This window comes from Lepidochelys kempii, chromosome 3 (assembly GCF_965140265.1).
Source record: "Lepidochelys kempii isolate rLepKem1 chromosome 3, rLepKem1.hap2, whole genome shotgun sequence".
In the NCBI taxonomy this organism is placed as follows: domain Eukaryota; kingdom Metazoa; phylum Chordata; order Testudines; family Cheloniidae; genus Lepidochelys; species Lepidochelys kempii.
In genome coordinates, this window is record NC_133258.1 from 107,892,798 (window position 1) to 107,911,410 (window position 18,613).

General features: G+C 38.0%; 1 protein-coding gene across 2 annotated transcripts in view; it reads left to right on the plus strand.

Moving 5' to 3' along the window:
* The window catches only part of VTA1 (vesicle trafficking 1), a 75,822-nt gene that overhangs the window by 33,554 nt on the left and 23,655 nt on the right, over nt 1–18,613 (plus strand). For both annotated transcript variants that reach the window (XM_073337486.1, XM_073337487.1), the window contains exons 5-6: nt 4,504–4,615; nt 17,216–17,383. In XM_073337486.1, the coding sequence (XP_073193587.1) occupies nt 4,504–4,615; nt 17,216–17,383 (280 nt within the window). The remainder of the gene's footprint in view (nt 1–4,503; nt 4,616–17,215; nt 17,384–18,613) is intronic.

Genomic DNA, 18,613 nt, shown 5'->3' on the forward strand with positions numbered 1-18,613 from the left:
TAGTTGGGTGGCACAGAAGAAGAAACAATGGTGGAGCCAGTATCCAGGTCCTCCTAGTATAAGACATAATTTTGCTCTTTCATGCTCACATAAAGCAAATAGTAGACTAGTAGGGGTTTTTTTCCCCCTAAACAAAATATTAGGGCCCAACTGGATTATGAGAATTTTGCATTCTTTCTATCTAGCAGTCCGTTTGGTTTATATGGCTGCTACTCTCAGATCCGAAGATACAGTTCATATGGAAAACTCCGAAAGAACCCCATCCTGGTTCAGTGGCGAAATAAAAAGTCAGTGTATAACAAATGGAAAATGGGGGAAATAGATAGCAATTGACATAAATGAGAAGTTATGTAGTGCAGAAAACTGATGAGGGAAGCTAAAGTCAGGGGAAAAAATCCATGTCTGGAAGGGTTAAGGACAAGAGAAGAAGTTCAATATATTAAGAACAAAAGAAATCCTAGCAATGGCATAGGCCCATTATTAGATGGAAATAAATAAAATTGTTGTTAGTGATATAGAAAAACCAGAAGTGTTCAATAAATACTGTTCTGTGTTTGGAAAGAAGTGGGATGATGAACTCATGTCATATGAGGATAATGAAATCCTTTCCTGTCCATTTGTAACTGAGGATATTAGACCTCTACTAGGGATAAATATTTTTAAGTCAACAGGCCTGGATAACTTGTATGCAACAGTCCTAAAAGGATTGGCTGAGAGATCTGTGGCCATTGATGTCAATGTTTAATAAATTTTGGAAAACTAGGGAAATTCCAGAAGGTAGGACAAAAATTATTAGGGGTATGGAACGGCTTCCGTATGAGGAGAGAGTAATAAGACTGGGACTTTTCAGCTTGGAAAAGAGACCGCTAAGGGGAGATATGATTGAGGTCTATAAAATCATGACTGGTATAGAGAAAGTAGATAAGGAAGTGTTGTTTACTACTTCTCATAACACAAGAGTTAGGGGTCACCAAATGAAATTAATAGGCAGCAGGTTTAAAACAAATAAAATGAAGTATTTCTTCACACAATGCACAGCCAATCTATGGAACTCCTTGCGAGAGGATGTTGTGAAAGCCAAGACCATAAGAGTTCAAAAAAGAACTAGATAAATTCATGGAGGATAGGTCCATCAATGGCTATTAGCCAGGATGGGCAGGAATGGTGTCCCTAGCCTCTGTTTGCTACAAGCTGGGAATAGGACAGGGGATGGATCACTTGATGATTACCTGTTCTGTTCATTCTCTCTGGGGCAACTGGCACTGGCCACTGTTGGAAGACAGGATACTGAGCTAGATGACCTTTGGGCTGACCCAGTAGGGCCATTCTTATGTTCTTTCAGGAGTCTGATTTGTTTTGTGTACCCCAGGTTTCACCTCACTTAAAAACTACTTGCTTATAAAATCAGACATAAACCCACAAAAGTGTCATAGCACACTATTATTGAAAAATTGCTTACTTTTTCATTTGTACCACATAATTATAAAATAAGTTAATTGGAATATAAATATTGTACTTACTTTTCAGTGTATAGTATATAGAGTAGTATAAACATTTCATAGTCTGTGTGAAATTTTAGTTTGTACTGCGTTTACTAGTGCTTTTTACATAGCTGTTGTAAAACTAGGCAAATATTTAGATGAGTTGATGTACCCTGTGACAGGGGCCCTGCATGTCAGTTTGGGGCGCCCCTGGTGGCCCAGTGCAGGCTTGGTACACGCAGTCACACAGTCATTGGAATTTCCCGTTAAACAGGTGATTTCAGTCAAGCGGGGGGCTGGGACCACTTAGCTAAATAGTCTGTGGGTCCCTGGGCGGGAAAACAAACAAGCAGACTGTTGCCCTGCAGCCTCCTAGCTGGGGCAAAGCACACAGTCTATGGCTCCTGAGTGGGGCAAAACAAACAAACAGTCTGTAGGCCTTACTTCCCTCTGGGCTGGGACATAGAGCAGGCAGCAGCCTCCTCAGCGGGCAATGACTTGGCTTCCCTGGCAGTCTCTGCCGTCGGCGAGTCACCAGGAGCATAGTCTGGGTCTTTGGGCTCTACCATCAAGAGTGTCGCAGGAACTGGCAGGGTACATCCTTCCCCCACTGTCCCCTTCGCTTCCCCCAGTTGAGCTGGCACAAGGAGTTATGGATCAATCAGGGGTGTGGATTTTTCACACCCTTGAGTGACATAGTTATACTAAGTAAGGAGACCAAGCCTACCTTTCCCAGACCTGAAGAAGAGCCCTGTGTAAACTCAAAAGCTTGTGTCTCACCAACAGAAGTTGGTCCAGTAAAAGATATTACCTCACCCACCTTGTCTCTCTAATATCTGGGACCAACATGGATACAACAACACTGCATACGTTTTTAAATAAGTCCATCTTCAGAATAGGGCATTTCCTGCAGGTCAGACTAGCTGCAAAAACTAGGGCCACCGCTTTCACCTGACCTATCCAAGCATGCAGCTAGACAAAGACCAGCTAAAATATGAAAAGCATTATCTAATTTTATGTCACTGATGTCTGACTGATTCACAACTGATAGTGCTTTGAATTTAATAAAATATAGCTTTGGATCTCTATTTATCACATTCCCAGAATCATGAATGAAAACCTCAGGAAGGACCATAAGACATAGATTAAAAGATGTGTGCAGTCTGCTTTGTGCCAGATTTCTTGTCTTCCCCAGACATTTATAGCCTCATGATTGTCTCCAAATATACTGACCAGCAACATCTTGTCAATATGATGTGGTCTTCAGTGGAACGCATGCGCCAAAGCTAGGATGAATCCTAGAGCAAAATGAAAAGGATGTTGCTAAACCTACTTTTGATTGATTGGATTTGCAGAGTTACTCCAGTAATCTCCGCACTCCTCCTGCATGCGTGCACACGCGCGCGCACACACACACACACACAGAATCCCATCCGCTAAAATAGGTAATCTTACATCTGACCAAACCTGTGATTGGGCAGTTCCACCCACCTTAAGTGACTGTCTATAACGATCTTCTTTCCTGACCCACCAAGACTTCTCTAGTAAATTGGACATCCTTTTTTTGTAATTAAAAAAAATCTATTACATCCATCCAAGGGGAAATAAAATAGCCCAGATATTTTTCATTTTATTATATTATACTCGGTTCTAAAATTTGCCTGAAATATAAATAAACCTTACACCAGTTCTAACCTTCACTTAATTCTGTGAAATTGTACCCTTTTGCACCAGGTTTGAATTTGCCAGGTTTTTTGGCTCCTCTAGTTTGTTTTGGCCATATGTACAATTCAGTTACTGATCTGTAAAAGTGACAAGTGAGAGTGCTCAGTGTCTTCTTTCTGTAGGTTATTATGATCCCATTTTTGCAATGGTTGAAGTCAGTAAAACCCTTAAATTACCTTAATCACTCCAATGTTCATTTTGGGGAAAAACAGGAATCTGTAAAGGCCCTTGATGAGAGGTTTTTCTGATGGTTCCTGTTTCCCAGAAACAGAAGGTGGCCAAAAATAAGGGAAGGATTTTAAAATATTGACATTCTAAATTTTCCTTACTTTATTTTCTCAGTTCCACACTGTTTTTATGAAGATGGAATTGGAAAGCCTTCCAGCAGCTGAGTACGAACTTCTTGTCACTTTCACTGCTCAGCAGTCATCCAGCTTCAAAAAAATACCAGTTTGCCAAAACTAGTTACAGGCTCTCTTGAGAAGAGTTATTTTAAACTCTTTTTGAAGATATTAGTATTTGTTAAACACCTGGTACTCTTATTTCTCTGGTTATTGAAGGTATTTTGCCATTGACCTAACATATAATTCACTAATTTTGTCATGTGTTCTTATGTACAGAGATTAGCAAAGATAATCAACTAGATATAACAAAGCTGCTGTTCCATCTGTTGATTTTAGCTCCATTATAAGATGCTATGGTAAACTTCACAGTGTCTTTCTAATGTCATCAGAATGTGTAGATGAAATTATAACCTCTTTTATACAGACATGATTTTAAAGCTCTATTTGGAATTTTATATCTTATAAAAATTCCAATATTATTGGTTAGAGATGAATTATTTGAATTTAGTAGAGAGACGAAATCTTAATCAGATGGTCTTCTGAAATTATCAAAGTGTAAAATTTATTTCTGCGCTGTGTGGACAGTTATAAAATACCTATCAATTTTTAGTACTCAGAGAACAGTTCAATATACTAGATGACTAGGGTGTCCGTTCTACCCCTTATCTTGACGTGTTGCATTAATTGAAGACCTCCCACATTTTCACCTCTAGCTGAGATCCCATTTAAGAGCTTGTCTTTATTAGTTCCCTGATTTACTTACCTGAATAGTTGTTTATAGTGGTATCAGGTAATTGCAGAGAAGATTACTGTAACATTTTTTTTCGTCCTGAGGAGGAGTGGAAAATCTAAATCCTGCTTAAAATAGAAGGTTGAAGACCAGTGTATTTTCTTAATCTGTGAAGTCCCAAAAATTAGAGTACGTTTTTGACACTTTTTTTTACCTCCCCCAGAATGTTCAACACAGAAAATATGCCAGATGGAAGGCAGCATATATTCATAACTGTCTAAAGAATGGAGAGACTCCTCAACCTGGACCTATTGGAATGGACGAGGAAGATTATGGTATGTACATTGCTATTTCAAATAAAATAACGTTAACAGGTTGGATGGGCTAGTGAATTAAGGTGAATATTGTTATATATGTTTCTCCAAAGGGAACTTATTATCATCACTTTTCTGCTTAGGTGAATGTTTCACAATAATTTTCTGTTGTTCTTTTCTGTGCCAGACATCTTTCTGATTTTCATTGGACTTTTCTCTTGACTGGCAACACTAAAAAAATCTTGCTTGCATATGGAATGTTGTGATTTTGGATAAGTCTCAGCTAGAAACTAAATAAGGATAATGAAACTAATTTCATAAATGTCTCAAGATGGAATTTAATAGTTTTCAGAAGCAAAAGGCCTGGTAAATTAATTCCCTTTATCACATACCCTCTTTGACTCTAAGGCAGATCTGCAACTAGAAGGTAGTCAAGTAGCAATGTAAAGTTCTGAATCTGTTGGTACAGGATGTGTACTAAGGTTATGGGCTCTATTCCTGGCTCTGACATAGACAATATAGTTCTTTTATGAAAAGTGATTCTAAAAATATTATCTCTAGACTTCTGTTCTTCAATTTAATTTAAAATGTGTTAAACATTAGGAGATAGACATATACTATTATGGATCTGGTTTTCAACCTTTCTGAAACATGATCTCATGCTTTTGGAGAGCCCCTACCCATCTAATCAAAGAAAAGGAAGGATGGGCATGACTTCCAGTTTGAGAAGAGATCAGACTATTGGTCCTTCAAATACATTATGCTGCTTGAGGTAGTGGCAACTAGCTGATGCCATGGAGAAAAACAGAAAATAGGAACATAAGGACTGCCATATCGGATGAGATCAGTGGTTTGTTTAGGCAGATTTCCTATTGCCAACAGTACTAGATGCTTCAGAGAAAGGTGCAAGAAATGCTGTAGTAGTGGTCATAGAATAATCTGCTCTCAGGGAACATTTTTTCCAAGCTCTCTTGAATAACAGATTGGCTTATGCCCTGGAATATGAGAGCTTATATCTCTTCCAAAAATACATGTGTTCCATAGTTGTACAAGGAAAATGGGATGAGTGATACATGTAGTAATCAGCAGATATCCTATTGCATTTTTTAGGCTGATACCTCTGGGTATCCATTTTTTTTAATCTTTTGGAGTTTACATGTTACTTGGCACTATTTATGGTGTTTGTAGGCTTTCTAGTTTAAAAAAAAAAACAGTATTACTGCTCATACATTCTTTCTCTATTTAACTACCTATATTTACTGTCCCCCTTTTGTCTGATAGCCATACAAGAGATCTCTGTTTGTATTAGTTATTTTCAAACTACTCTCTAAAATGATTGTGACCTAGTTTTACTTTACTATGCAGCGTACTTAGCCTTTATACTTTAAAAAGTAGACATGAATAGAGCCACCTAAAGGACTGTAGTTGCAAATTATAAGTTTTATATCATAGAACTATACTCCTTAGAACACATGTAAATGAAATTCATAGATATTTGTGAATTGATATTAAATCATATTTCAGATTATTAGTTTATCCTAATTATTATAAATGTTTCATAGTAGTATATTTTTTCCTACCAAAGAAACCCGAAGCACTTTACAAATACTGAAATCAGTACACTCAACCACTGAAATACAGTTGCCTCTGAGCTGGAGCACAGCAGCCAGTTGCTACAATGTACAACTTTAAACAGTCAAGAATAATGCTATATTAAATTGAAACTATATTCTTACGTAGTTCTGTAGAATTAGGCGTTGTCTCAAACTGAGCTTTTTAGCCACTGGTACAGCTATGCTCATGTAGTTGTACCAATGCAAACTCCGAGTGCAGATGTGGCAACCTACCCCAGTTTGACATGCACTTAGTTAACTGAAAAATGTTGTTAAAAGAGCTAATGTGAAATGAGTTAGTTTTTATTATCAATATATTATAAATCTGCAAATATAGAAGTCTGTAAATTAAAGAATTTGTTTTTATTATTCAAATTCATAACTAGTGATCGCCCACAGAACTTGTTTGATTCTTGTAAAATTGAATAAACGCTAGGCAACGTGTAGTAATACTACTATTAAAACTTACATACCACTTCTAGTCTTCAAAACGTTGTACAAATATTAACTGATCCTTAGAATGAGGAGTGTAAGTTGTATTATGCCTCCTCATTTTACAGACTGGGAAACAAGCAAAGATGATAAGGGACTTGCCCAAGGCCACAGAACCAGTCAGAGGGGAGATTAGAATTCAGTAGTTTTTCACTCTTACTACTATGCTAAAACCACTACTTTTCACTCTGTATCGTTACCAGGGGCTGTAGGAAAAAATGAAAATTGCAAGTCCCATTGCCAGGGTTATAAGTAAAAGTAAACTAATGGGGACAGTATTTTTGGTGGTGATATAAAAATGAAAGCATTGCTATTCAAAGTGAGCCTGCAATATGTATTTTTCATAATCAACAGGCTATATTTTTTGTTTGACAAGTTTTATTTTGTTCGGTAAGGCATTACTCTTTTAGGCATTAACGCCATATTCTATTTTTATGTATGGGCAATAAAATGACAAAATACTTTTTTTTAGGGATTATTAACATTGTACCAGATGTGGCATACATGCCATAACATTTTGAGGATTGTAGAGCCAAAGATCATATGCAAATAGATTTTTCAGTAGAATATTCTGGAAAAAGAACTTGTCATAATTCTTGCTTTGTTCATCCCAGAAAGAAAAGCAGCATTGTTTAAACATACTGCTGGACTTTCCCCATTCCTTTCGGCTTGCTCACTTTCTGCCTCTTCTTGCGAATGAAAAAGTGCATGTTTAAATAGACTGAAACTAGCCATCTCCAGCTTGACAAATTACCATATTTTCCATAAGTGTTGTGCTCCCTGTGATTCTTGAAAACCATACTGTAAGTCTTGGAGATGTTTATACAGTAACATAGGCGTTCTCTATGTAATTCTGCTCTTGGATTTAGTGGAGGCTTTTGTCAGTATCCTACAAGACCATGGAAACTTAAAATAGCACACTTGATTTATTAATGTGGTTAGAATACGACTCAGAGAGTACACATGAAGATCACTCAGGAGTACCCTTGGGTCAGCTACTAAACTTTTATTGCAGTCAAGAAAAACATAGTTATAAGCTATGTATATTTATAAATTAAAAAAATCCTAAATGGACAAAGTATAAAGACGGTAAAATACATGAACTACTGACATTAATATTAGAGAGTTCCAAGGAGCCTTTTCAGTCCTCATAAGAATAAGGAGAAATTTGTAGAAGCAATTAACTTTAACTTCCAAGAAGGGGAGGTGCTGGAGCACCCTTCTTACCTGATTTGAGGAAAGTATGTGTTCTAAATGTTTTTAGAATCATAGTTTGCAGTAAATTGAAGTGAAATGGTACACCAGGATAAGAAAATGAAATGATTTGGAACTGAAATTACTCCAGGATCAGTTGGAAACAGGAGACAGTCTTTAAAGTTCTAGTCTGGAGTTCCTAACACCTCCAAAAATATGGTTTCTATGCCAATATTCAGTATGATATTCTAAGCTGTATTCCATATGATATTTTAATTAAAAGTTGTTGGTATTGTGTGTCAGAATGATTACTGTAATGTTCCAGATCTGTTACTTTTATGATCTGCTTTAAATACCGATCACTATCTTCAAAGCAGAAAGTTATCTGTTTTATATTTGCCAAGATGAAATATCTATGGAATTGTTGCTGTCACTCTGTGTAAAAGTAGTTTAAACACTATGTGGCAATAAAAATGTGACTGTTAAAGAAGGCAAATATAGAATGATAGTATTTCATTCACGTGGGCTCTAGAACTATAAATATATGGTTTGGCTATATATATTGACAACAAAATTAGAAATATAAATATTAGATAGCTTTAAACAAGGTTTTTGTAAAACTACAGAAGTCCTAATATTTACCTTTTGAATTGCCAGTTGTTAAAAAGAAACTATAAAATTGAAGTGTGAAGAGACTGCAGTTGTTTTACTACATAGTTTTTAAACATTCTTAGCCATGTTACAAATGTTTTAAACTTAGATTGTAATTGGTGTATTTTGAGGAACAGATGATCTAATTTTACTAGCATTGATTTACTGTAAAAGATTTGCATTTCAGATTTGTGTTCAGATCTCATACTTAAAACAGTTCTTGAATGAAAAATTCTGATCCAGCATCTTAAAAATAACTGTTTATCTCTTGTATCAACTACTTTTCAATCCTGTGCAGTAATATTACAACTAAAGATTACATAAAAAGGCCATATTGAGTCAGACCAATGGTCCATCTAGCCCAGTGGCCAGATGCTGCAGAAGAAATGAACAGAACAGGGCAATTCTTGAGTGATTCAGCCAGTCATCCAGTTGCAGCATCTGGCAGTCAGAGGTTTAGGGATACCTAGAGTATGAGATTGCATCGCTGACCATCTTGAGTAATGGCCATTGATGAACCTATCCTCCATAAATTTATCTAAGTTTTTTTTTTTTTTAACCCAGTTATACTTTTGGCCTTCACAACATATCATGGCAATGGGTTCCACAGGTTGACTACGCGTGGTGTGAAGAAATACTTCCTAATGTTTGTTTTAAACCTGCTGCCAGTTAATTTCACTGGGTGAACCCTAGTTCTTGTGTTATGTGAAGGGATAAATAACGCTTCCTTATTCACTTTCTCCACACCATTCATAATTTTACAGACTTCTATCAGTTCCCTACTTAGCTATCTCTTTTCTAAGATGAACAATCCCAGTCTTCTTAATCTGTCCTCAGATGGAAGCTCTTTCATACCCCTAATCGTTCTTGTTGCCTTTCTCTACTTTTTCCAATTCTAATGTATCTTTTTTTGACTGGGGCAACCAAGAACTGCACGCAGTATTCAAGGTGAGGGCATACCATAGATTTATATAAATGGCATTGTATTATCTGTCTTATTATATATCCCTTTCCTAATGGTTCCTAACATTCTGTTAGGTCTTTTTTGACAACCGCTGCACATTGAACAGATGTTTTCAGAGAACTATTCACAATGACTAAGATCTTTCTTGCATGGTAACAGCTAATTTAACCCCATCATTTTGTTTGGATAGTTGGGATTGTGTGTTCCAATGTGCACTATTTTGCACTTATCAGCATTGAATTATATCTGCCATTTTGTTGCTTCGTCCACCAGTTTTATGATATTCCTTTGTAATTCTTTGCAGTCAGCTTTGGATTTAACTTTCTTGAATAATATTGTATCATCTACAAATTTTACCACCTCACTGTTAATCCCCTTTTCTAGATCGTTTAAGAATGTGTTGAACAGCTCTGGTTTTAATACAGATCCTTGGGGGATCCTGCTGTTTACCTCTCTTTACTGTGAAAATTGACCATTTATTCTGACGTTTTTTCTGATCTTTTAACCAGTTACTGACCTATGAGAGGACCTTCTTGTTTATCCCATGACTGCTTACTTTGCTAAACAGCCTTTGGTGAGGGACCTTGTGAGAGACTTTCTGAAAGTCCAAGTACACTATATCCACTGGATCCCCTTTGTCCACATGCTTGTTCAAATCCACAGAATATTCTAATAGATTGGTGAGGCATGATGTTCCTAGACAAAAGCCATGTTGACTCTTGTAAAACATACCATGTTTATGTTTGTATCTGACAATTCTGTTGTTTAGTAAAGTTTCAACCAATTTGCCTGGTACTGCAGTTAGGCTTACTGGCCTGTAAATGCCAGGATTGCCTCTGGAGCCTTTTTAAAAAATCGGTATAACATTAGGTGTCATCCAGTCATCTGGTACTGAGGCTGATTTAAATGATAGATTACATACCGCAGTTAGTAGTTTTCCAATTTCATATTTGAGTTTCTTCAGAACTCTTGGGTGAATAACAGCTGATCCTGGTGATTTATTACTGTTTAATTTATCAATTTGTTCCAAAACCTCCTCTGGTGACACCTCAATCTGGGACAGTTCCTCAGATTTGTCACCTAAAAAGAATGGCTCAGGTTTGGGAATCTCCCTCATATCCTCTGTGGTGAAGACCAGTGCAAAGAATTCCTTTAGCATCTTTTCAACAGCTTATCTTCCTTGAGTGTCTTTTAGCACTTTTATTGTATAGTTGCCTCACTGAGTGTTTTGACAGTCTTCTTTCTTCTGATGTACTTAAACAAAATTTCTCTGTGTGTTTGTGTCTTTTGCTAGTCGCTCTTTGAATTCTTTTTTTGCCTGCCTAATTATACTTTTACACTTGACCTGCCAGAGGATTTGACTTCCATTTTTTAAATGATGCCTTTTGCTAGTTTGGTTAGCCATGGTGGCATTTTTTTGGCCCTCTTACTGTGTTTTGTTTTGTTTTTTGTTTGTTTGTTTATTTATTGGGGGGGTATACATATAGTTTGAGCCTCTATTATGGTATTTTTTAAAAAAGTTTCCAGGCATTTGACTCTTGTGACTGTTCCTTTTAATTTCCATTTAACTAGCTTCCTCATTTTTGTGTAGTTCCCCTTTTTGAAATTAAATGCTACTGTGGTGGATTTATACAGTATTTTCCCCCCTACAAGGATGTTAACTTTAATTCCATTATGGTTGCTGTGATTGGGCTGTTTGGCTATATTCACCTCTCGGACCAGATCCTGTGCACCACTTAGGACTAAATCAAGAATTGCCTCTCCTCGTTTGAGTGCTAGGACTATTTGCTCCAAGAAGCAATCATTAATTGTGTCTAGAAATGTTATGTCTCCATTCCAGCCTGAGGTGACATGTACCCAGCCAATATGGGAATAGTTGAAATCCCCCATTAATACTGGGTTTTCTGTTTTTGGAGCCTCTCTAATCTCCCTGAGCATTTCACAATCACCATCAGCTAGTCAGGAGGTTGGTAGTATATTCCTTCTGCTATACCCTTATTATTCAAGCATGGAATTTCTATTCACAGAGATTATGTGGTACTGTTGATTCATTTAACATTTTTGCTATATGTGACTCTGCTTTCTTTCACATTTAGTGCCACTCACTCACTAGAGCGACTTACTCTCATTCCTACATATTTTGTACCCTCATATTAATGTGTCCCATTAATTTTCTTTGTTCTGCCAAGTTCCTGTCATGCCGGTTATATCAATATCTTCATTTAATACCAGGCACTCAAGTTCACCCATCATAGTACTTAGAGTTCTAGCATTTGTATACAAGCGCTTATAAAATTGTGCTCCTCCACACCCCCTCCAGCCCTTAGTTTAAAAACTCTTCTACTACCTTTTTAATTTTATATGCCAGCAGTATAGTTCTGTTTTGGTTTAGGTAGAGCCCTTCCTGTATAGGCTCCTCCTTTCCTCAAAGGTTCCCCAGTTCCTAGTAAACTTAAATCGCTCCTCTCAACTCCATTGTCTCATCCATGCATTGAGACCCTGCAGTTCTGCCTGTCTAACTAGCCCTGCTCATGGAACTGGGAGTATTTGAAAGAATACAGTCCAGAATCTCCATGGTAGCAATCAATTACCCAGCAGTCTAAATTTGACCTCCAGGACCTCTCTCCTATCTCTCCCTGTGTCATTGGTACCTACAAGTACCACAACCACTGGCTCCTCCCCAGCACTACACATAAATTTATCTAGATGTCTCGAGAGGTCCTTCACACGTGCAGGAAATTCACCATACAGTTCTCCTGGTCATCACAAAACCAACTATCTGTATTTCTAATAATCAAATCCCCCATTACTATTATTTGTCTCTTCCTAATAAGTTGGAGGGGTATCCTAAGTGCAAGAGTGTACCGTCACATCATCTGTAAGGAGGGTCCCAAGGATGGGCTCATTTTCCTCTGCTCCAGCTTGTTGTCCATCTTTCATCTTCCTCAACAGCACAGAGGCTGTCAGACTGGGAGTGGAACCACTCTACAATGTCCCTGAAAGTCTCATCTATATAGATTATAAAGGACTGTAATTTTTTGCTTCCTTCATTTTGGACAGGTAAAAATTTAAACATATGACATTGCAGAAAGGAAAGAATACTTTTCATGTTCTGGTGATTAATTTGATTGAGCTTGTGCATCTAATAAAAGAAGTTCATTTTATAAAAAGATGGCTTTGTTTAAGAGCACAAGATGAGTTTAGCTCATTGCATTACGAGTTTTCAATTTTAGAAAGTGTGTATTGGGGAGGGGTGGGACAGCTGGAATTGCTCTGCTTACTGTATGTAGGCTGTGTGCATATGGAGGCTAATTTTTCAGCAGTGAACATGCATGAAACTGTGCTTAATTTTCCACATACAAATTGAATATTTGCACATGCCCCAATAAATGAATATCCCTCTTTCTGGGGTGCTTTGTATATATATGTATCTTATTGGAGACTACCTATTATTATGTTTGCCCAAATTTTCCCATTTTAAGACCCTGGTTTCAGTTGCTTGTAATTTGGGCATGTACACACTACAAACGTAAGTGACCTATGTTGGCGCAACTTACAGCCACCACAGTAATTACTGCAATGGTTCATGTCCACACTGCCCTCCTTCTGTTGGTGGTGTACATCCTCACCAGGAGCACTTCCACTGACTTAAAAGGGGCAGTGTGGGGGACTGAGAGCCCAGGCTGTCTGCTCCATCCAAGTTGGGATCCTGGGCAGCAGGGTGGGAGGGAGCTGGGAGCCCATCAGGCAGCCCAGATGAGAGCAGGCAGCCCGGGCGACAACTTGGGTGGGAGCTGGAGCCGGGGGTGAGAGCAGGGAGCTTGGGCAGCAGCCTGGCTGAGAGCAGTGAGCCCAGGGACACTAACTGGAGCACCCCACCAATCCTGGGGGTGACAACGTAAGCTGTGAGCAGCCTTCCTGTCAATTTCATGGCTCCAGCATGGAGTCATGAACTTGAGAAGAATGACAGTCAACAACCAATGTAAGTAACCTGTAGTGTCTACACGGATGCTTCATTGCCCTAACTACACTGATGTAAGCCCTGTGCCTCTCATGGACGTGGAGATATGGTGGTGTAGTAGGGCACTTATATTAGTCAGAGCAAGGACTGTAGTGTGTACATTGACATAATTAAGTCGACATAAGCTCCCTTGCATCAACCTAAATCTGTAGTATAAACCAGGTCTTTGCAAAACTTTAACTATTTGGTTGAAATTTTCCGTGCTACTTGTCCTTCTCATGCTGAATTGTTCAGGATAATTTCAGCCAAAATGGTTCAGCTAGTTCTGAGAACAAGGTTATGGAAAAATACATTATTTTGTCTGTGTTAAAAAAATTCTGGTGACCTTTTCTTTGAAAAGCTGTAGTGCCCCATGTTTTGGATTGGGACTGCCAAAACTGCCCAAATTTGGCCAAGTTACAAGCCTTGTTTAAAAAAAAATAAAAATAAAAAAAATCACAATTCATACGTGCTTGGAGACTTGCTAGACCTTTGCAGCTAAATTCCCTGAAGATTCTGTGCACAATGAGCATGCTCCAGCCTGAGGCAAAGTAGGATTTTCCCCTCTGATTGCAGCTCTGGGCTGGGCCAGGAACTGGAACAGAGATCAGCAAGCCTGTCTTTCCTGAACTCTGTGACCCCCTGCTGGTCCAAGGCACCACAGAGAAGGAAACTTCCTTATATAACTGGAGTAGGCTGGAGTAGATTAGGACAGCAAGCCCTGGCGGGGCGGGGATACAGGGGGTGGGGGGGACTAGGATTAACTTGGTAATGAGACTTGGAGCTGGGATGGGAGGAGACTGGTGACATGATCTGTGGGGGGATGACTGGAGGCTGGGCGTGGGGAAGAGACAGATCAGATGTGGCACTGATTGAGTGGGGGAGCTGGGAGCGGAGGAGAGACTGGGACTGGTTAGGCAGTGAGAATGGGATTGGGATGAGTAGGAGATTAAAGGAAGAGAACAGATTGTCATCATTAAGGATGTTGAATGATGCTTAGCAGAATTGGATTCTATCCCTGTCTCTGCCACAGAATTCCTGTGTGATGCTGTGTCCTCTTTTTCTGGGTGTTCAACCTGAGTCCCTAATGCCTGAATTGTAGAAGTGTTGACACTTAGAGTTGCAGTTGAAGTCTATGGGAGTATGACAAACTGGGAATATGTCTTATTTCTTATGAATATCTGTTTCCTTATTCAGTTGTGTATTGCTGCCTGCCTTAATGCGTAGAGTTAAATCAAAGGAGGCTTTAAAGGGGTTGTTGAGAGGCCAAGTAGGAAAGGTAATGTAGTGACAGGATAAGACAGCCTCATAGGTACCTACCTTCAAGGAATTCAAGATAACAATGGCTGGGCCATCATTGGAGGAGAGAAGTTAGCTAGATGGCTCCATCCAGGTGAGAATGTTTTACCCTTCCCAAGACTAAACCGATAATCAAAGTTTTTTATTTGTGCTATACCTAGTCTTTTTCTACCTGTTTTAACACACCTTAGCTTTGCTCCTGTGAATGTTAGCCAGATTGCATTGCAGTGGTGGTGAACTAGCAAGAACTACAGAATAAAGGAAAATCTCTGCATCTTTAGGATTGTGTTTGCCTGCAAAAAATCTACCTTAAGTTTGTTGTAGAGGTCAGACATCTGTAGCAATGAATTACAAGATGCAGATGAGAAAAAATAATTTTTAGAAGGTAGAATAATTTTACGATGTTCTGTGCTTTTCTATTACATTTTGGAAACAATACTAGCCACTTTGTTTATAGCTTTCTCATAAAAATGCATTTTTATATGTTTAAACACTGGCAATATAGTGAATGCAACAGTGATGGCTTAAGTGTAAAATAATGCATTTATGAATAAACTTATACAAGTCACAAAGTATAATGACAGTATTAGACTTATTGACAAACACAGCCATCGGGCATATGGTGTTTTATTCCTTCTTATGTCTTCAACTGTATTTGAAGGTAGCAGTGAAAGACTACTAGGACTAACTTAGTTACAAAATTACCAGAAAAATCATTTTTATTGTAATTATATTTAAAATCAGATTAGAAAAGAACTTCATGGGATAGCTTTTCTTCTTGATGCACACATTTAAATCCCATACATATGATGCTCACCTCAGAAAAATATACATATACAAATTTTGATAGGGAGTTGAGAAGGCAGATAACTTTAAAAAAAAAAAGGGGGTTTTCCATGGAATGTATTTTTAGAGTTTTATACTTTTAAAGTAATGATATCTTAGTCTAAATCTAGTAATACGCTGATACAGATATTGTCAGTTTCAGCTATTCTACCTTTAGTCTTCTGTAGTAGTAAAGGATATTGTGAAAGGAAATAGAAAGTGGTATTTGTGTACTCTTTTTAATAAAGTTAGCTGTCCAACATGTAACTCATATTTTACCCTTTCTCTGTTTATTTCAAAAGCCTTAAGTGGGGCAAAATCTCAGTTCCATCAGTTGACTCTCCAGTTTTCATTACTAGACGCTAATATTTACATACTTGATCAGATCTTCTATAGCTGGAGACCAGAATGCACTTCGTAAAGAATTTTAAAATAACCAGTTTTTACACGATCTAAATACAACTCTATGCTCTTATGTTGTTTCCGCTGTCTGATGCACCAGCAGTTAACAAACACTGTTCCCAGAACTGTGCTTGTTCCTGCTGACCTTTCTAATCATGCAGATGCACACCTCCAATAAATGAAACAGAGCTTTGTTGGCTTGAGCGCCACTAGAAATCTAGGAACAGAAACAACTTCTTAATAAAATGGCACAGGTAGGATAAATTATGCTTGGTGCAGGTATGGCCATACTTAGCTGTCTAGATTGGATCTTTAAAGTTATATGCCAATTAGAAGCCAGGATATTTTTAAAGAGGTAACTATTAGCTTTGCACTAAATAGGCCAGCCATTCATATTCTAATGTAGGAAGTTCTGCAGGCAGGGCCATGGATCAGCTGACGAAATGTCTCATAAGCCCTCTTTAATATTACTTCCTTCCCAAATTTTCTCGTTTTTTTCTCTTTGCTTTCTTTTCATTTCTCATTTTAATCTTCTTAACATTTTCCTCACGAATATACATGCCATATAAAAGAGAGAGTGCCTTATACAGTGAAGTGTATTCATTCAAATATATTCATTACTACACACTGTTCGTACTCTTTGTCAAACTGTTTTTAATTCTGTATAATTTATATGCTAAATCTTAAGGATTCAGAAAAATAAAACCACAAGGTTGTACATATTCAGCCCAGTGATGACATGCATTCTCTTTCAAACATCTGTCTACAGCTCTATACATTAAGTATAAAGAAAAGGAGTACTTGTGGCACCTTAGAGACTAACCAATTTATTTGAGCATAAGCTTTCGTGAGCTACAGCTCACTTCATGCTCAGATAAATTGGTTAGTCTCTAAGGTGCCACAAGTACTCCTTTTCTTTTTGCGAATACAAACTAACACGGCTGTTACTCTGAAACCTACATTAAGTATGTGAGCTCCCAGAACTTATCCCATGATGCACTTATACTTCTATAGATCGTTATTTGATTTTTTTTTTTTTGTTGTTAAACCATTCATTTTATAACTTTATAAGACGTTATCCGATAAGGAAGTCAAGGCGGATTATTGTTGCAGAAATAAATGGTAGTTTATATGCTTGCTCAAAATAAGAATTAATAGAGCCCTTTTCTGTATCTTAACAGATGCTGAAAGTGAAGACGCTAGTTCATCTGCTCTACCTACCCAAGTATCTCGGCCATCATCATCTACATATGACGCAAACGTGCCAACTAGTAATTATACTGGCATACATATCCCACCTGGTGCACATGCTCCAGCCAACACTCCAGCTGAAGTACCTCATAGCACAGGTATGTCGCATTATATCCAAGAACACAGATTTACTTTTACTGTGAGGTGCTTTGCTATTCCATTGTAGCCTCCTTTCCAGTTATATGTAAAGTATAATAAGGCTGCAATATTGTATATGTGTTAGAACAGAGGCAACTTTTATAGTTAATACTTCATAAATTACCATGCTAATCCTCATGTTTTTGGACACTTGTGACTTTCTGAAACTTTCACTTGTTGGGCTGAAACTTTCTATAATTGGTCTCTGCTTGAAAGTGATTTTTATTAAAAGTTTGGCAAAATAGTGTTGGTCTTTGACTAGAGGGGATAGTGACAAGAATTTACTTTTCCCATTATTAACAAATATTTCATAGAATCATAGAATATCAGGGTTGGAAGGGACCTCAGGAGATCATCTAGTCCAACCCCCTGCTCAAAGCAGGGCCGATCCCCAATTAAATCATCCCAGCCAGGGCTTTGTCAAGCCTGACCTTAAAGACTTCTAAGGAAGGAGATTCCACCACCTCCCTAGGTAACGCATTCCAGTGTTTCACCACCGTCCTAGTGAAAAAGTTTTTCCTAATATCCAACCTAAATCTCCCCCACTGCAACTTGAGACCATTACTCCTTGTTCTGTCATCTGTCAACTTCTTTGTCTTTCTCTACATACTCCCATTGCAGCATGCATTGTTCCTCTGGTTGTGTCACCTGTGATTGGCTCTTTTTTAAGACTTTTCTTTTTTCACTCGGTTTCCATGTGCCTGGCTGTATCCACTCTTCTGTCCTTGATCATCTTGATCCAAGTGAAGTTATTGCAGCTTCCCATCAGACATCTCTAAAGCAAGCCCATTGTTCCTCTATGTCATCATTTGTTACCTGCAATTCTTCAGATTCATTGGACTGCTGGATTTTAAACTCCCTCCTTCCATGAAATATCATCTCTTTTCTTGTTAACTTGTCTTTTAGCTTGATTCTAACTGTTCCAATGGCAAGGTAGTGGTTACTTCCTGCGTCAGAATTTTTAAAAGATCTTGCATCCTGCAGTGATCATCTGTGCCATCTGTTTAGGCAGCGTTATCCAATTGTTTCTCAGCAATTCCATCATTTGACTTGCCTGGTAGTTTGTGTTTCCTGAGATGAGGGAAAAGTACTCCCACCAATGGCACAAGTTATACATGCTGCATATCTCAGTGAATCTTTTACCATTTTCTATCTGCCCCTCAATTCCATGTCTATGAAGTGATCAGATC